This window comes from Spea bombifrons, chromosome 3 (genome assembly GCF_027358695.1).
Source record: "Spea bombifrons isolate aSpeBom1 chromosome 3, aSpeBom1.2.pri, whole genome shotgun sequence".
NCBI classification, from domain to species: domain Eukaryota; kingdom Metazoa; phylum Chordata; class Amphibia; order Anura; family Pelobatidae; genus Spea; species Spea bombifrons.
This window is the reverse complement of record NC_071089.1, coordinates 77330421-77351171: the sequence shown is the minus strand read 5'-3', so window position 1 is coordinate 77351171 and position 20751 is coordinate 77330421. Positions and strand designations below refer to the sequence as shown.

The 20751-nt window shown below is 38.2% G+C and overlaps 1 protein-coding gene across 2 annotated transcripts; it reads right to left on the bottom strand.

Annotated features, from left to right (window-relative positions):
• Nucleotides 1-8924: 8924 nt before the first annotated feature.
• On the bottom strand, nucleotides 8925-19751 carry KLHL31 (kelch like family member 31). 2 transcript variants are annotated; one of them, XM_053459528.1, is made up of 3 exons: nucleotides 19562-19751; nucleotides 10253-11457; nucleotides 8925-9705 (listed from the first exon to the last, which is right to left on the bottom strand). In XM_053459528.1, the coding sequence occupies exons 2-3, from the start codon at nucleotides 11422-11424 to the stop codon at nucleotides 8973-8975; spliced, it is 1905 nt and encodes a 634-aa protein (XP_053315503.1). In that variant the 5' UTR covers nucleotides 11425-11457; nucleotides 19562-19751; the 3' UTR covers nucleotides 8925-8972. The 2 variants fall into 2 exon arrangements, with proteins under 2 accessions (XP_053315503.1, XP_053315504.1); XM_053459529.1 differs by lacking the exon at nucleotides 19562-19751 and adding an exon at nucleotides 18018-18194.
• Nucleotides 19752-20751: the final 1000 nt, after the last annotated feature.

The following is a 20751-nucleotide window of genomic DNA, read 5'->3' as shown; positions in this document are numbered from 1 at the left end:
ACCAGTTGTACTTTTTAAAGAGGAATATCCTTAACTGAGAAAAACATAATCGAATTCAGCACCGAAAGCCATCTGTCACTTGTGTTATTCTTGTTTTTTATTTAATGTTACATTTTTAGGTTATTCCGATTCACATTGTACAGATATGACTTCACAATCCCCTCCACCATAGCCAGGACATATCATGCATTTTTTTCTTCATTTCCACCAACCCTTTAGTAAAGACAGAAGTGGAATTCAGAGCTTACAAAAATCTGTAAGTCAGTAGCCAGGAGGGGTACAGGAACAAATGGGAGATAACAAGGACCCACAAGTGTAGGACCAAATGAATGAAACAGCAACAGAAGAAAACTGAGCACCTCAGAGAAGGTGACAGAGTCTTAAATAGAACAAAGTGCATGCTCCAGTAACAATGGTAACGGAGACTTTAAGAAAGACTCTACTGGGACATGCACATAGATGCCTGGTGCCAAGTAACAGGAAGGATGCTTTTCATCAACCTCCTGCCTGCAACAGACAGCAGGCATCCTCTAAGGGACCTCTGCCTGTCGTGTGGACATTGCCCTCTTCTCCCTTATACCACTAACTTTAGGCTCACCCTTGACACTGTGTCACACCAGATGTACCTGAGGGCTGGAGGCAGGTGTAGGGAGCCAGTTGTAGAGAATGAGCTCTGCCTAGCTCTTGTACACTGAGGAGGATGATGGCAGCAACCAGGATTCAGCACCGTAGCAAAATTAAGGACCATAATCAAGGTCAAATGTAGTCAACAGTCAAGAACACAGCAAAAATCAGAAGCCATAACCAGGGTCAAATGTAGTCAGGAGTCAGCAACAGGTATTTCGACAAGGTTTGTGCAGGGGACTGAACAATGTTTGGACACACAAACTGCAACTGAGGTTGCAAGTGAGGTACAAATGCAGTAGTATCAGATCTCTGACAGACCAGGGTTTGAATCCCAGGTGAGCACAAGGTGCTACCACTTCCTCACCCAGACTGCTGATTACAGAGGGATCCCTAATCTCGACACATTTTAGCACTGTATGCTGACATGCACACATATGCTAACAAACACGCTCATGGAAACACCATGCACTAACACCCCCCATACACACAATTAAATACTACACACACTTAGACATACTGTATACTCTTATGCTAAAATACATATATTCATACATTGTAAGGCACTTACCTCTGGGAATCTGGGCTCCTCCTGTCACGTCTGCAATACGGCAGAGGATCCTCGCTGCAGAAATTGGAAAGGCGCCTCCTGGCGGAGATGGAGAGTCCAGCAACAGAACACCGAAGTGTATAGCGGACACAGGAGCGTAGCGTAGTACAAAATAATCAGGAACAAAATAATAAATAATAAATTCAGGGGTCAGGCAGAAGAGTAGTTGGGGTCACAAGCAGAGGTCAGGGCCGACAGCAAACATCAAAGGTCAAAAACAAGCCGGAGTCAGAACAAGCAAATCAAGGAACGCTAGTGAAGGCTATAAGGCACTATCACAGGCAAATGTGGAGTGCTTACTGAGGGTTTAAATATCCCTCTCAATATCAGGATCCTCCTACCCACCTAATTAGGCGGAGGAGGAAAAAAGATAAATGTCGCTTTAAGAAGCGGCATGAATATTTATGAGTTAGCGCGAACGGCACTCCTGAAGTTGAGGCGCGCGCCCTGTCAGGATCCATTGATCTCTGCGGGGACGCGCGTCTATCCGTGGACCGGACCTGGCGGCGGTTCCTGCCGACGGAACGAGCAGGGGGCTGGACGCACGGGCTGCATCTCAGCTCCCCAACCCGCGGGACGATGGAGGAGGTAACACCTCCCCAGCATCCTCCTCTTCTCTTTCCCCTGCCACAGACGAAGCTGCTCTCAGCATACGCTATTTAAATCTGCTACACACTAATGCTGGTGCTCAGTTGTACTGTGGTTCCCTTGTGGATGGTCCTCCTCTCAGAATACTTCTGAGTTTTCCCAAATGTTTTCTGTTGTTATTTGACTCTCCATGACTTCTAGTATCCTGACCTTGGCTATACATACATTTCATAATTCTGGTATTCTGATCCTGGCTTTGTCATATGACTATCCGTGACCTCTGGTACCGTGACCCTGGCTGTGTTATACATTCTCTGTGATCTCCGGTATCCTGACCTGGCTGTGTCATGTGCTCATCTGTGACATCCTTGTGTGCTTTTGCAGTAAACCTGACCTTTAACTGTTTTGTATTATGCTTGTTCACCCGGCTGCCCACAAGAGTGTCCTGTTATCCTCCTCCAGGTCTCTCAGAGTGTGTTCCATGCCAGCAAGCGTGTTCATTCCTGCAATTTGGGTTCCTCCTGATGTAAACATGAGGAAGACGTCTTACAGATCTCACATACATACATACTCCCTCATCCTCTCACTCACTTACCCCTTACCTCACTTCCTGTTTTTACCATGTTACATAACCCCGCTGCGTTCCTTAATATTATGATAGGTAGAAAGTACCTCGGTATGTAGGTTCACAGGTACGAGACAGCACCCTGAGGGAGTTTCAGCAAGTGCATCTACTTGAGCGACCTGAGGGGAGATGTTATGCTGCTATGTATAGTGGCCAGTACTTTGGTGGAATAATCAGACTAGGAGGACTCTCTTCCTTAGCATTCAAGAACTATATAGACAGGGGATCAGCCTGGACATTTTTGGTCCCTGGCAAGTCCCTGGCAAGTACAAGACATAAATAAAACGAGATAGAAATAAGGCTCATTGGGCCTGCCTCAGAATCAAGCGCTTAGCCTCGGACAGGTACGTGAGGTTTTTATGATTCCTGAGGTTTAGGATTGGCACAGACGTTCCCTCGAGCAAATGCCCCCATTCTTTGAGAACGAGTATTATCGTCAGCACTTCACGGTCACCAATTTCATAGTTGCATAGTTGCCTACTCCTTTTAGACACATCGGCCTCAAATATTAATGGAAGTTCGAGTCTCAGGTGTGCCAGGGTCATGGCCACTTGAGAACAGCTGAGAGTTTTTCAGGGTCCGTAGTGAAGCCAACCTCTTAAATCACGTGTTTGCGGTAGAACTCACACTCTCTCGTAATCTTTGCAGGACTTCACAGGCAGAATATCATCTAGGTATACCACCTCCTACTGTTGGAGCATGTTCCCAAGGACATAATTTATGAAATCCTTGGAAACTGAAGGAGCATTGCAGAGACCGAAGGGTATAACGAGGTATTCATAATACCCACTCCTGGTTTTAAACATGGTTTTCAATTTGTGGCCCTCCTTTATCCTTACCAAAACCTTGGACACTTTTTAGCGAACGAATAGCTCAGTACCAAGTGGAATTGGGTAGGCGTTTTTAAAAATGATGCGGTTCCGCTCCCTGTAATCAATACAGAGCCTCAGTTCTGCCCTCTTTTTATTTAAGAAGAATAAGTGGCCCCAGCAGGAGAAGGACTTATGGATGAACCTCCGCAACATACTCCTCCATACATCTCAAAGCGGTTAGCACCTTCACTACTTTCAGTAGGGATGTATTTGAACAGTTGGGCAACCATGCCATGACCTTGGCCTGGGACCACAGGATCATGAGTAGAGTGAATCACCTGGAGATGTACGATTTCTCTGGGTGGGGAGTGGGGCGTGTCAAGACCCTGCTCCCGTGACCTGGAGGATTCGGGTCTTGACCCGGAGAACCAGAGGAGCAGCGATCACCCGGCAATCTCTGGGTCAAACCCGGAGAGTTCCCAGGTATGGTGAGCAGCCATGGTAAGTAAGGAGGAAAAGTTACCAGACAGGTGTGTAACCCTGACAGGCTATTAATTAGCTTTACGCTGTGTAACTCTGGAAGTGAGCAGAAAAGCAGCCAGACCATAACACTAAAGGGTTAAAGATACACTTAACTTAAAGAGTCACCTTCAAGCAAGGATGTCAACCATGACATTGGGGTAGTAAAACAATAATTAGGAGTGATCATACACTGAGATTTTGCCTCTTCACCTTCAGACCCTGGGATTCGAGCAGAAACCTGCTAGTTCTTAGGTATGCTCATGAAGAAATAGCAGCTTTTCTTGTGAGGACAGACTGATTAATGGTAACATGCCAGCATGCAAGAAAGATAATCCAGTTCCTGCATACATTTTATGATTGAACACTGTGAAACAAAGCTTGCTCCTATAAATTCAAAAATTAAAAAAGACACACTCACATACATCTGGACTACAATGGGATACAATACTTTACCCTCAGTGAGAACCATGTCTGAGCGTATCGGGGAGTAGGATGCAGGTCCCCTGCACCGCTGCGGGGGATCTGTATCCTAACCCAGCTGCCTGCCCGGCTAGACCCCGAATATAGGCCGCACCCCCACTTTAAAGACTTAAAGTGGGGGGGAAAAGTGCGGCCTATATTCGAGCCAATACGGTACGTTCAACCGCATTCTCTGATTATTTGGCTTAACTGAGACACAATGGGGAAGTATAGTTTATCTTTTTTTTTTTTTTTGCATTGGGACGATTATATCATGTGATGAGATGCACATGATCAACTAGACATTAATGAATATCTTAACTTTTCCTGAAAAGCAAAAATATTTGCATATTTTAAGTGGAAGTTGACTATATCTTTTTTAGCAAAACTACTAAAACTGGCCTGGCCTGCAGGGTTAAATAGCAGATCTGTTTGCTGAGAATTATTTCCATAATCGTTTCACATCCTTTTCTGCCACTGTGTTAGTATGATGAGATTGGCGCCTATGGTGCAAAGTTTGAATTTTGCTGTTGCCAATAAAAACAAACAGCATTTGCACTTTTGTCTACAGTGTTTGTACAGAGCAGGCACGCATGTACTGATGTCGGCTTCTAACCATTCTAGCAGAGGAGATGTTTCTTTGGGTTTCATCATTTTGTAGCAACAATGAGAACAATGGACGGATTTTCTATAAAGAAAAGTCAAAGTTTCAGTCTTGATGGTCACTTTTTAAAATTGAGTTCTTCTTCGCAGCTTTAGCATAGTTGCGTTCACCACATTAACCTGAGGCTTATCCTTGCCCTTTTGTATCGTTGCATAGTTATTTTGCAGATATTTACTTTGAAAAGTAGGTGTGTGAAACTGGATTGGGGAGATGGTTGGTTTCGGTATTTCTGTATTTTTGGGGGCTGCACATTTGTATGTGAAATTGGTATAATATAAAACATTATAATCACAGCCGTGTTTGTCACATGTCTCTTTAGCATTAAAGAATGTAACCCGCTTTTATGTGTTCCTATTCTGAGATTTGTTGTGTACTGTCACCTTCAAGGGCTTCATGTATGTTTAACCATATACACTAGATAACTTTACTAAGTGACGCTTTTGATACATTTTTACTATTGGGTGTGATAGAAGTATAATGGGGAAAAATATGCTATTTTGGGGGGGTATCGTTATCACTAAAGTATTTCTGTATAGCTGAACTTGTCCTGAAAAAAACCCAAAAACTATAGCAAATCTATGAAAATTGGCCTAGCCTCTCACACGCTAAGAGTTAATATTAGAGAAAACTTGCAGTTGCCAAAAGATTCCTGTGAACAGAGTGACATCTGGTGGCTGCGTTTAAGAAATTCAACAAACTGTTTATTGGCCTCAAGTAATGCAAACTCCAAGGCAATTACTTCATGCCTCCAAAAGAGGGGCCATTTTGTTTTAGGAGAGTGGTTGGCGTTGTGGCTAGGAACTGGGGCTTTTATAAGGCTTTTTATGTAACTATTTATGTAAATGAGTTGTGATTTAGTACACTTACAGTGAGCTTGTTGGTGTGACAAATTTGCCCCCTAGGTTGGACATTGACACCCCCCACTCCGTAATACATGCATGTATTTTGAAGCTGTCAGGAATTTGATATTGCTACAAAACACAGGGTTGTAAACAAAGTAATGTGTGATTTATACTAAAACACTAGTTTAAGGAATAGGCACAGATTTGCCTCTATTTATATCCCAATAAAGGGTGGTGTTGGATTTTAAAAGATGTCCATATAATGCTTCATTTTGTTCAGGCTATAAACCAACTTTACTGTTACAAAACAGAAAAACAAACCATTAAACACACATACCCCTTCTCCACTCTTTTCCTATTCCTGTAATCTCTTACTTTTTTATATTTTTTAAGGGAAGGATCGGGGTCTTTAATATTATATTGTATGCATGTATCTTTATTCTGCTTCTTTAGGGTATCTAGAAATAATCTATATAAAATTGGAAATATGGCTCTGGCAAAAATAGAAAGGCACATTTTACTGAATTAAACTATTATTTCTGGGAAGAGCTGACCATTCAATAGAACAAGGAATGGTGCTCCTAATGCACTTATATACAAATGTGTTAAATTAACTCGGACCTGTGCTGACGATGCAGTAAAAGTAATCAGTTGACCCTACCGGTGTTTGCCTTGTGTGCCAAATGGTCAGTCTGAACCTGCTAGTAAAACCTTCAGTTGTAAACTATTAGAGAAAGAACTAGATGCAAAGACAACAAAGAAAAGCCACATTGCTTGGATTCTCACTGGTACATGCCAAATACTTGGATACTTTAATTAAGTGATTAGAGAGTAAATATGGAAAGGGAATATAGAAAATTGTTCCACAGGATTGAATGAGTATATTATTTTCACAGTTCCATCAAAACATATCTTGAATCAGGTTTATTAAAACATTAAATTCGTGCAACAAGTATTTAATTTTTTTCAGTACCCATATTTATCCAGTATTGCTGGATCAATCATAAATTACAATTTAAAGGATAAAAGTATTAGTGACCATGTAAATGAAAGAATATATAATTCCTGATAAAAACTACTTTTTTGTAAACATTTAAATTGTTATGTGTTTCCTAATTCAGTGGTTTATATTTACCAAAGCCAGCATAAGTATAAAAAAATAACATTTGTTTGAATTGAATTTTGTTGGGAAAAAAAGCAATAAGTGATTTTTACTTTATTTTTGTTCCCTATGTTTGACATTTCTAGTAAATCACACTTTTGTACTAACTTACTTCACATTTTTTTTACCTGTTAGGATCTTATCTGTGTCTGTTCACACAGCATTTGTACCAATGTGCACCACCAGCTCACACTTCTGCACAATATTATTACATCACATTTGTACCACTTTACATGGATCTACATCACATCCGTTGCACTCCATTTTCCCATTTCGGCAAGCATACTGAGAATAGGTTTACAGACAGTACTGAAAATGTTGGTAAATCTAGACCACTGTTTTACACTCTGCTATAGTTCACTTATTAATAATTGAATATGTTCTAATAGTTCGTCCAAATTAAACTTTCAAGTCAGTTTTTTAATATGTTTTTATAGGTCAAACATATAGAGGTGTCAAGTTATATAACAATCATATCAACCCAAATCAACCCAAACAAAGTCTCCAGTGAGTTTTTGGAGTCTTTACCAGGGCAGTTTATTAAAAACATTTTTTTTTTTTTGCTCCTTTATCAATAAATAATGCTTCTTTCACCTATTTAAAAAGAAACACCTAATCCTAAATTTTTATAATTCATGTATATTCTCCTAAGCAATAGGCCAAGAAAGCCCTGCTTCATTCATGAGCTTTATGTCTAGAAGAACAGTCCCTACAGAATGATGGAATTTTGGAGCTCAAAGAGGTGCTCACAAAACATAGTACAATGAATAAAGCATAAACTGATGTTGGTTCTCAAATATATATATATATATATATATATATATATATATATATATATATATATATATATATATATATTATGCATTGCTGCATTTCTAAAAAATCTTTACAAACTCTGATCTGGATGTCCTCAGACATCCAATACACTGGTTTCCTTACTTAGTGTTCTAGATGCCTGAGACAAGGAATATTGGCAAAAATAAATTTTTAAATATAATTTATTTATATTGTTGGTGTTCTGGTACTCCAAAACTTTAAAAGGGGAAACAATGTGTGGATTGCATATATGTATGTATGTGTTGTTTTTTTTTAAAGCTATGCAAACATTCCAGAAACACCCAAAGAGGACTTACAGAAGACCAGGTTAAATATATTCTTCAAATCCTCTAAAAAGTGTCATATAACTCGGCATAAATGCAAAATACATTTTACATAAATCTTTATGTGGTTGATCCATTAAATCACTAAGGCTTCCTTTTTTGCCGACAATAATCTTAAAGTTGGTTTTCAATAGATTTTGTTCATAGTGGACTAATGAACTAGCCCCATTTGGCCAAACAAAAGCATAACACATAAGGAATATAGCAATTTTCCTTTTAGCATTGTTTTTGCTAGCCTATGCGACCTACATGATTTTACTTTGAGTGAAGTACATTAAGCTGAAAATAATAATGACAGCACTATCCACCCATTTTAACTAAAATCTATAATAATAATAATAATTAACAGCTTAGAAGCATATTCTTGCTTTTACTGTGTTCATTTTTTGGGGGCATTTTAAATGTTTGCCATTTTAGACAGAACTTTGTTAACGAACATTAAAATATATGGCACAAAATAAAAAAATATTTTTAAATACTTAAACAATCTTGCAAACTACTGCAATTTTGCAAATTTGCACAGCTTTAAATGTAAAATAAAAATTAAATTTGCACACACCAAAGGTCTTATTAAAATGTGTTAAAAAGCAAGTTTTGTATTGCTCTATATTAGACCCTTAAGGAAAAACACACTATGACCTATATACAAGTGTGATTTGTTGGGACTGTAATCATTGGGTTGCATTGACCTACAATTTAAATTTTTACGTGCCAAAATGGCTACATTCGTTTGACAATTGGCAGTAAATAAGACAAAGAGGATTTTCCATAATGTTTCTCCTGAAACAAAAAAAAAATTGAATAATTACAGCAATTTTAATTATTGGGAAAATTATTTTGTGCCCTAAAAAGTAGATTTGTGTTTCTTTTTATAGTGATGCTAATATTTTTTTATTCTCATCATTTATATACTGACTGGAACAGAAGACACTGAGCTTGCTCTGGATTCCCGCGTTTTAAAATTAGGCATTGTGATTGTACAGCAAGACACTCCGACTGTAGCCTCAGGCAACTCATCTTCTTCAGTCCATTCATTCAAATCGGGATTGTAGCACTGAATGCACTTCTTGTATTTCTTTTCTACTTCATTCCAGCCACCCACCAGGTATATCTTCCCACTGAGTGTTGAGGCACCTGCTGTACTTACTCCATTCTGAAGAGGAGCGGCGTAGCTCCACTGACCTGTATGAGGGTTGTAACACTCAACAGGGAGTACATCAACTCTCTCACCACGCGCACCAAGTTGGCTGCCTCCCATCACGTACACTCTATCGCCAAGTGATACAGAACAATGCCATCCTCTGGGTGTACTGAGGCCTGCCTTATCTTGCCAGCTATCATTGGATGGGTCATACATACACACAGAGCGAGAGTATGCATTATTGATGTATCCACCTGTAACCAAGATCTTACCATCAATTACCGAGCTGGAATGACAACACCTAGCTACTTCCAGTGGGGCTTTCATTTGCCACTGATTAGTTGAAGGAACATAGCACTCAACAGAGGCTAAGCACCCTTCAGAATTACGACCTCCAATTGCATAAAGGAGGCCATTGAATACATTCAAGCTAAAGTGGGTACGCTTCTGGATCATATTCGCAAGATGTATCCATGTGTTGAAACGAGGATCATATCTAAAAGAAATATAATAAAATAAAGTATGAAACATTAAGTACTCTCATTTAATTAAAGTATAACATGTTTCTTTACATCTGCTTAACACAGTGGTTACTCTGGAATAGTACATGAGATATTGGTTATATGGTACAACCTGGGGTCAAATGAATAGCTTCTATGTTATTCATTGTATAATAAAGAACAGTATGTATAGGAATTGAGGTGAGTAGTTGATTTCAGCTAAACTTGATAGGAACTGGAAGCTGTCTTCTAATTTTCCAGTAGACTACATAAAAGGAAGTTATTGATTATGATTAGGATACCCGTTTATGCAAAATACAATAAATTCTAATTTTACATTATTAAATATGAAGATTGCATTTACATGTGTCCTAAAGTCTGGTGATGATAAAGCATTTCTATTCTTTTGTTTCTTGTTTGTATATTTAACCTTTAAAGCTATTGCACACAAATGATTTACTTTAGATTGAAAAAGACATAACATATTACCATTTCCTTTCAAATGTGTGAAATGTAAGTTACATTTATAGTACTATACAATACCTGCAAAAATTGCTGACTGCATGCTTGGCCTGGTTCCGGGCATCATTCTGGTCTTCACCACCAGCAATGTAAAGAAATCCATCCATGACAGTGACACATTGGTTAAAACTTTTAGCTGGTAACTCTGCAAGCCTTTTCCAGCCATTATCAGGGTCTCTATACAGGATCTCCCTGCTGAGGGATTTCTCAGTCAATGCTGGGCGGCCCCCAACAGTAACTAAGACCCTTGAGCCTCCACGGATCTTTGTTCTTCTAGACTGCAATGTGTTCTGGTGATATGGTAGAAGGTGATAGTTCATGGCCTCCACCAAAAGCCTATGGCATTCTGCATCCTGCATCATTCTGGGCACTGACTGGACATAGTTGACCAGATCTTGGGCTGAGATTGTTCCAAAGCGAATGTTGCTTAAGAGACCAGAGGCATATTTTATTCTCTTTTCATCAAAGTCTAACCATTTCATTGCTATCTGGAAAGCAACAATTTCAGATGGCAACTGCAAGTCATCATCTATGAGAAGTTCATTAATTTGATCAAATGTTAGCTTCAAGAATTGATCTGTTTCTGAGAATTCAATGAAGTTGCCTCGAATGTATTTCTGTGCAGCTTCTTTGGTACTCTTGAGTCCATAGGTTTCTGCAATGTTAGCCACATACATGCAGTTCTCCACATTGATTTCTTGCATCAGAAAATCGCAGCACATATTTACTAGAGTATTGATTTCCAGATAAATTGCAGAAGATATGGTGCTGCCTATAGTGTATAAAGACAGGGTAATCTTTCCTGTATAAGCATATGTTATTACAGTAGCCAAGCCTAAAGGTGATACATCATTGAGGTCCACTCTCTGTGTTGAAGGATCTTTCTTCAGAATGTTATAGAAGTATTCGCTGCATGATGCCATAACAGCTTTGTGAACCATAAATGATTTGGTTTTGGTGCCAATAGTTAGGTCACAAAGGAAACTATCCTGTCTCATTCTACTGAGCCCTTCCATTAGACTAGTGCCATAAGAAGAGTCAGTAACTTCAGTCGAGATGTAACTGAAGCCATTTCCTCCATCTATGAAGCCACTAATGCCATTGAGTTTGCTGAGGGGACTATCTTCTACAATGATAGTCATCTCGTTAATGTCTGCTTTGTTTTTCTTAACATTCTTCTTCTTTGGTGCCATGACTGTAATAAAAGAATCACAGCCAAGACCTTTCTGTAAAAGAGAAAAAAAGACATAAATAATTAGAATTTCTGAAATGATAGAGACAAAATTGTGGGTATAGACATTTACACTTATACTGTAGTGATAGAACTTTCTGGGTTTTTCAGATTCCCTAGAGGTAATTACAGGTTTGAATTTGGATTTTGAGTTAGGTTTGCCTTTGGAATAATGTTGGGATTGATAAAGGTGTAAATTTGGATTTTAGGGTGAATTTGGACTTATTATCTTAGGTTGCTCTTTGCTGAAAATGGATATTACATGGTGTGGTTATACATTTTGTATATTTAACATATGCATTTAAGGTTTTCTATTTGGGGAAAGCAGAACAGATTAGCACGGTGGTGAGCCTGTTTCACGAAGCTTTGATTACCTATGATATTTATTTTATAGTGAAGTTATTTTCTGCTACACAAAAAGTTAACAACAGCAATTGCAATGCATGCAAATAAACATAGCTATACTGAGACATTCAAACATGCATATTTAATCAGAATAAATATAATTATAAAGTAACAATATAGCTTAATTGCCTAGCAATAATCAAACATCTGTACATAAATATCACAGTGTGAACATTTAAAATGTTAAGGTGTTGTTCTACCTACTCTGTTAAATTTAATACACTCCAACGAAATACAGTTTTTGTAACAGCATTTACTATTTAGATTTATAGGTGCTGCTCCACCTACATCGTTTAAAACATCATTCCTTTTATTGTTCGATGCCCAAACTTTCCCCCCAAAAAGTAGACTCATTCATAATTTTGATTTAGGATGCTTGTTGTTGTTTCCATTGGAAAAAAACACTACCATACATTTTAGGGTGATCCAAAGAAGGGTTTACATTCTAAGTCCTGAACTCTATAAGCCATGTGTGATTTTCATTCACTAGTTGTAGTTTTGACTCACTTCAATATATATTATTAAGGTTCAACACCAGGGAGCTTCTGTTGCAGGAAGAGCTTGGCTAACTCTTCCTGCAACAGATGTTTCAAAAGTCTCCTTACCCATTAAATTATGCATTATCCAGGGGCACCTAAACCCCTCGTTAGTCTTTTATAATGTATACTGAAGTCAGAGAGTTGAAAGCACTGCTCTCTTGCAAACTCTCCTACCAACACATCTTTTAGTGAGTAAACCCTTTTGAGACGTCTTCTGTTTCTACACCACCTAGTTTAATTGCCTTTATAATGTCATTGAGTCTTGGGTATTTAGTCTATTTATCCATAAATAAAACTACACATGCCTGATGTCTTCTTAACATTGTAGAAAAAGCAGCCGGGGGCTTGTACAAATAATGCATGTAACTGACACTGGTAATCAGATTCGTGCCTATAGTAACTCTTACTATTTACAGACCTGTGACCAGCTACAATTATAGCCTGACCTTTCCAATCAAGTATCAAAATTACACATAGAAATCATCACTTGAAAATATAGTATACTATCTAGCACCAGCAGGCAAGGGAACATAATAATTAATGACAAAGGCGGGCTGTTTACCCTGGAAAAAATATTAGATACACATATGTACAGCTTAACACAAATAGCATCCTTAGCTCAGTTTCATTCACAGAAGATATGGTAATTTCTACATACAAAGACTAGGACAGTTTGGTGCAAACTTATTAAACTATTCATATGGAGTGGGCACAATGCTCCTTAGTTTTCTTTATACATGTGGGCATCAGATCTCATAGATTTGTATATTTTATTATGTGACATTACATGTAAAACTGAGCAGATTCAGTAATAATTCTCGGGACATGTTGGGGTCACTCGGACAGCTAACCATTCAGTAAGAGGGTCAAGTAAAGCTACAAAGACTCAATGCTAGGACATGAGGAACCCACATAGAAGTACTTCAGAAAAAGCTATCCAGACTCAGATGTTGGCATACAAGGCAAAATGGCTACCAACTTAACTGATCAAACATGAAAATTGACAATTAAGTATGACTATATTTTGTCTTCCAAAGAACCCAGGACTTCACTGTGAACCCCTTCATAGTACCAACCCCCCCATCTTTACAGGCCCTTATGCATCCTGAGTCAGAGGACAAGTGTTTTTTGATGACACACCAGAATATAAAGATTCTGAAACAGCCTTCCAAAGATCACAAAATAATGTTTTGTAATAGCTTAATAAGGAAACCAGGAAATAGTATTGTAATATTGTAAAAACATATAAATGTATGATTGTGTAATCATGTACATAGTCCTGGCACATCATGTTTATTGCTTAAATAAAAATACAAAGCCTTCGTAATTCAATCTGGTCAGCTCATTCCCCATTACTGCCAGTCACGGGTTGTGCTTTGAGTATGGTTACAAGCATGTACTACTGTAGTTTTGTATATGTATTTTATTTTGTACTTCCTGTGATCTCTTTGGTGACTGTATTAAACGCTGCCAGTCCCGCTGCGTCGGGACTTCTTTTTCCCTTCCCCTTACCTCTCATGGTATGCTGTACTTCCCCTCTACCCTCTCCCTCACCTACTGTTATACTTATACTTGCAAAAACCCAATAAAAATATATTACCCAAAGCCTTCGTAATTATTCTGCTCTTTTGCTAGTTCATTTATGTTAAATATTGAGAGAGAATAGAGAAGTGTTGGAGAAGAAGACATACACTGATCAAAAAAATCATTTAAGCTGGCAGGGTGGTAAAGAGAAAATAATTATGAGTATCTGAACGGGAAAACAAACATTGATTACTCGGTTTTACCTAAATAAACACCAGCTTATGTCATTGGAAGGGTTTATGACCCTTTCTAATGATTTCCAAGACACTGTGGATAGTTATTTTTGATGGGCTAAAATGAGCTAGAAATCTTGATAAAATTATTTTTGAGTTATCTTTGAGGGGCTGAAATGAGCTACATGTGGTTCTCAGTTTTACTTTAGCTTAGTTTGGTAAACTGTGATTACGCAGAAATGATGTATGTTAACAATCACTTTGATATACCGGTAATTGGGTTTATGGGCTCTGACACCAAACTTTCTTATCCAAAAGACTACCTTGCTATATAACTTGGGATCATGTCTAAAATGAGTTGCATGATGTAAGTGTGAATTGCTGTTGTGTTGTGTAAAAGGCTGTTTCTATGATTGGAAGAGCAGTAGTCTTGCATTTGAAGAAGATATATCATAGAGTGTTTATATGGAAATTTAAAATGGTACACGTATAGATACATAGATTAATGTAGGATTAATCAGTTATACTGTTAATTTACTTGTTTTAACTGTTTCACATTTTCTCTCACTTAAAGGAAGCTTTGTCAGTCATAGCAGCTGCTGTTTATGGAGGGATGGCTTTTAATATCTTGCTTGAGTGCAGCTTCAGCAGGAGTGTGAGGCTCTCAGCACCTGTCCTTTGCCATATATAATTACCATGAACATAGCCATAGCATTTAATGCCAAATGCATAAAAAAGAGTCAATGCAATAACACTGCTGTGAAGATAAGGCAGCATATAGCGTGACCAGACAACATAATGCTAAATCTTCACATCAGAATCTATTGCTTAAAACGGTTTAATTTGATCTTTAAATTTACATTCATAAGGTCAGGCCGTGTTAAGATAGCATCAGGGCCGGCCGAAGACTTAACGCCGCCTGGGGCGAAGTTTAAAATGCCGCATTTTAAACTTCGCCGACGCCATAATCTACCCCCCCCACACTTACCTTTAAACAGTCCTGCGGCGAGTCTCCCTGCTCTGCCACAGTGCCAGCTTGTAATGCTGAGCGCCGGAAATTGACGTCACTTCCGGCGCTCTGCATTACAAGCCGGCACCGAGACCGAACAAGGAGACTCGCCGCAGAGGAGAGAGAGAGAGGGGCGCCGAGCGGGTAAGCGAAAACCACTCGGTGCCCTTCTCTCTCTCCTCCGCTTCAAAAAAAAAAACAAAAAAAAAGTGCTTGGGGCGGCTCCATTGTAGGGCCGGCCCTGGATAGCATAGACCACAATTCTTATTTACCATCAGAAACTCATTGAAGCCCAGTTGACATTGGGTACCCAGGACAACCAGGGCCGGCCCTACCATAGAGCAGAGTGGGGCAATTGCTCCAGGCGGCACTTTTGAAGGGGCTGCACTTTGCGGAAGAGGGAGAGGGCGCAGAGTGGTTTTCGCTTACCAAGTTGTCAGCACTCGCTCGGCGCCCCTCTCTCTCCTCTGAAGTACTTCAGATAAAGCTATCCAGACTCAGAAGTTGGAATACAAAGGCAAAATGGCTACCAACCAAGGACTTGCTTTAACTTGCATAATTTCTTCTGTTTTTGCAGTAACATAAATAGTGCAGACTGTAAATATATATCTATTTCCCAATACACTGTGCATTGTGACTTAAACGACGTGTCACATAAAGTAAATATCATGGAGAAACTGACTGTACAGACTATGCGCACATACACATTTTATTTAGAAAAGGCTTCCATGAGAAGGAAAATTGCATTTTCTGTCATTTTTTTGAACATGGGTAAAATTTTTGTCCACCTCTACCTATGTTTTTTTTTTTCACAGCTCTAAAAAAACAAAAATGGAAAACCTCTCTTACCGATTTTGTACTGCTTTGTGAATTTGCCAAAAATTGGAATTATTACAACTGATGTCAGAAACACACATGTGTTACTAGTATTAACTAAAATAGTAATATTTACTAATATTAACAGCACCTTGACAAAAAGGCTGTTCATTAGCTATTGGATAACTTGCAAAAAAAAGGCATAGCATCGCATGAATAGCCATATCTAATAGCATGTGTTTTAAGTACCACTTTCTTAAGTGTCAGGGTGACATTTGTTGCTTTTTCGTTTCTCTTGCCCATACTGCTCCGTGACACAATGGAGAAATTTACATACTGGTCTGTCAAGCTCCAGAATTAGTTCACCTTCACTCATGACTTGGCAAGACAGTGGGTCTGAATTTACAGCTCCTCATGCGGCTTACTTTGGTGATTTATGTGATGGTAATTGAGAGGTATCTCTACTAACTACTGTTTTATTAACTACTCATAGGATAGGTCAGGTTGAGTGTCCACTAACTAATATGTTTTGTTTTATGATTGGAAGAGCAGTAGTCTTGCATTCCAAGATAGCATTCTATAGCCTAGAGTGTTCACATGAAAATTTAAAATGATACACATATGGATACCCCATAGAGTAATATGAGATTAATCAATTATACTGTTAATTTATTTGTGAAATTAATTTGGAATAAACAAGATGACATTGATAAACTACTTGGAGCAGCTATCATTTTTTTCACTGCAAAGTTCAAGGTTCTGAGTTGGGCCTAAGGACTAAGCACCCAGACTCCTCACTGCATGATGTCATCAAATGGACGGATGTGACATCAAAGTGAGAGGGCTAGGGAAGCAAAAAAACAGAAGGGCAACCTCCAACACAATTTTCCGTTAGAAATATTTGATCAAGGCAGCAGGTGTTACTCTTTAAAATATTAATTAATAGGAAAGGTTCAGTGGGTGTTTTTATCTACTGTATTGGTTTCCTTAAAGCTCTTTCTTTAAATCACTTTGTCAAAACTAGTTTCATTGCTTTTAGACATTATGAATTAAACAGGATTATAGAAAAAACATGAAACACATTTACATGTAGTACACTCTTAATGTTCAGGATCAATCCACCTTGCTTAATACATAAAAATAATGACTAGAACTAAACTGCAATTTTATATAGTGTGTCTGGCACAAAAACACTACCCACCTTACAAATAAATCAAAAGAGTTTCATTAAAACTAGTGCTAATAGTAATTTCTGCTTAGCATCTCCAATTGGCACTTTAATGCCTACTCACTGTAGGCGTGACCAAATAGTTATTAATCTACGAAGTCAGAAGTCAAAATGTGGGGAAAAGAGAGCTTCAATAAGACCTCTGGGGTGTAAGGTCCTACTGAGTTTCTGCTCCGAAATTGTATAATTGTGTGATATAAGGGATAAAGGGTCAGCTAATAACATAGATCTGATACAAGGAAGCATGGAAAAGCAGAAGTTAAATGTTTGGTATCTTTCTCTAGTAGTTATATATAAGCTATAAGAGCTGCAATTTCAATTTGAGTTTTGAATAAATAATATTCATGATTACTTAAGGCAGATTATAATAATAATTATTATTTGTATCTCGCACCAAGTTATTTCCCAAATTGTTTTTTATCATTGTAAACTCTTATCTTCAGCTATTTATATCATTTTCAATTAAGTGAAAGCTAAGGGATCATCAGCTTCTGTTAACAGTATTAGCCTCTCAACTACCTCTGCTGGAAGGTTACCCAGTTTACCAATTGCCTTTTCTGCATTGTACTGCAACCCTATAACAGGCTGCATGAGTATATGCAGTTACCAGAAGAGGGATTTAAATACCTTGGCCATTGGTAGCCCAGCAAGACAAGATCATATCAGTAGCCTCACATAAATACTGCTGTAGAACATATATTACATCATGCCCTAACCATTTCCCTGTTATAGAAATACATTCAGATATGCCTAAATTGCAAAATAATTATATAAAACCAAAACGCATAAAGCATGTAATACCTTTAAGTTGTAGATTTAAAAAGGAATGATGCAGAGATGTACCGTATCTGCTTCTTTTTCATGCGGTGCCTATATGAAGGAGGCCCACTTGCGCCCAGACTATCAGTGTCTATGCATGCCAAAAACAGGAATCAGCTGCTCACTGCTTTGCCTACCCAACCTCCCAAACTCTGCCCCAAACCTCTCCCCTCCCAGCTTCACATACCAGGGGCACCATCTGTTACAGCAGATCAGTCATTTCCACAAATAGCAACACATAGTGCTCAGATAGAGCACATCTAAAGATAGAACCTATCTCAGCCCCCCTCAACTGGACACATTCCTCTCAGTCCTGTTGATTATCCCAGTAGGTCTCTACTTGATAAAATGACACACTGTGTTGCTGAGGTTTTTTTTAAAAAAAACTATATGATTAAATTATGTTTTGTGTAAAAAATACCTTAAATCTGGATGTGCGCATTAAATAGGATGTCAATAAAATACCTCAATAAAAAGGTATACGAGGATACAGAATAATAGTGCTGTAGGCCTTTTAGCTCTCTGAGAAGTATTATAAGAAATAAGTATCACTTTGTACAAATGCATTAGTAACATTTTGGTTATTTCTGTTTGTGCTATGTATGAAATAATGTGTGTAGCATTATTGTAAATATTTTACTAGAGGGTGATAGATAAGTGAAATAGTCTCCCACCAGAGCTTGTAAAGGTCAATGCAGTGAGGGGATTTAAACACACATGGGATAGGTATATGGTTATTCTGCATCTAAGACAAGGCCCAAAGTTTAAGGATTAAGATTTTAATCTTTTTATATGAAAAATGGGCAGAGTAGATGGGCCGAATGGTTCTTCTCTGCCAACAAATTCTATGTTTCTATTTACATGCCATCTCCCTACACTCTTGTAAGTTACTTTTTACATGAAAAAGTTCCAAACACCAACATGGAAGCCGTCTGGTGATCACGTGAATGCTGGTGAAATTAGTAGTTTTGATTGATCCAGACAGGTTACAGATAAGGTTGTTCCAAAGGCATAAAGCTCTTGGCACAAGTGTCTATGCTTTAAATAGAATTAACTCCCATATTAGAAATTTGTCGATTTTGATTGCATTCAATTATTATCTAAACTAAAGCTCTTTTAGACACATATCAGGGTAGATATCAGTCAAAAATAGTAGGTTAAGATGAATTTACTGACTCCTTGTTGGTATGGCCTATAGGCGTCTACAATAAATTAAAGTCTTATTCTGAACTGATGTAAATCAAGGATATCGTGCAAGATAATATCATTTGATTTATTATGTGTGTTGTGTGTGGCTGTAAAACTATATATATACATAAACGAACAAAATGTCTCAGAATCTAATAATGAAAACTAGATCACTGAAATAAAATTGCTAATATACTGTTATGATGATAATTGTAAAATATTTAAATTATGGCTTACAACTTAATTGAATTGGCTTATTGGAACAACTTGGCTCTGAGTCATAACACAGAGGAGGTCATTGTTAACTAAAGTACATGACATATATCAGTGCAGCTTACCCTCCTATTTCAGATGTGGTCTCAAGCTGTGATCTTAAAAGAGAAGAAGCAGACCTCCAAATGTCCAGACAGAAGGCAAAATGATTGTCAGTTCACACAGAGGATCGCCGAGACACAGCCAACTGCCAGTCCCTGTCACTACAGATTTGTCCCTTAAACCTATCCTTTCACATTGAGAAGAGACCTAAACCCATGCACACTGATCCTTAAAACTGGCTCCCCCTATCCGTGACATCACTCTCTCCAGGGAGGGTCTTCCACATTCTGTGACACTTGTACTAAACCACCAATGACCTCACTTATGAAACTACCTTCCTGTTTTTTTGTGCATGGGGCTTGTAGATATTATTTACTTTTATTTCCAATAAAACCTTAAAAAAGAATGAGTTGGATGTTAAAAAAAAAAAAAAAAAACATTTTTGGCATATCCAAACACAAATACAGGTGAAAAAGTGATTAAACCAGTAATTAACTTATATTTTTCTGCAGCACTCAAGAAAAAGGAAGTCTCTGGGTACAGAAAGTAGGCTAGGCTTTCAAAATCCAGTGAACATAGCTCACCAATCTGAGATAGCTTAGTTGTCAAATGCCCCAAACTGCAGAGCCTATTTAAACCTCAGGGTCGCAGGTTCAACACAACTCAGCTCTTCATCCTTCTGATGTTGATAAATAAGTACTTTTCACTGGGTAATAATACCAACAATTATTCTGCTGCCGAGTCAGTTAATTCCAAAAAGGCGTGTTATGTACTCTGAGTTTTATGTTCTAAAATGATACCTAGCAATACTCTCTCTAGAAATAAATGAAATGAGATAGGACTCAGGACTTTAGTGTGGGTTTACCTAGGAAGCATAGGCACAGCAATGGCCATGATGGGTGACGGTATCTACTCCAGAGTTCCAAAGACCAATCTGTCCTGAGGATCCCTATGTCTTTTAGATAACAAATCTGAGATCCCCTCATATCTCATCGATACCACTGATTTGTTGAATAAAATTGCAGAAATTAAACTTAAAGATGTTTAAGTTATTTTAGTGACTTTTGATGTAGTAAGCCTTATACTTTCATACCCCATGTGGAAGGTTCAAAAGCTATGGAAATAGACAGATTGGTCTTTGTGTCCAATTTTGGAACCCACAGTAGAGATGTAGCAAGGATTTTTAGAAAGCATTGGCATGTATTATCTGATG

Excerpts from the sequence above, each read along its gene's own strand:
- KLHL31 (XM_053459528.1), bottom strand. The coding sequence starts at position 11,424 with ATGGCACCAAAGAAGAAGAATGTTAAGAAAAACAAAGCAGACATTAAC. Across the intron at positions 9,706-10,252 it reads GCAGTCAGCAATTTTTGCAG|ATATGATCCTCGTTTCAACA; the intron begins GTATTGTATAGT and ends TATTTCTTTTAG.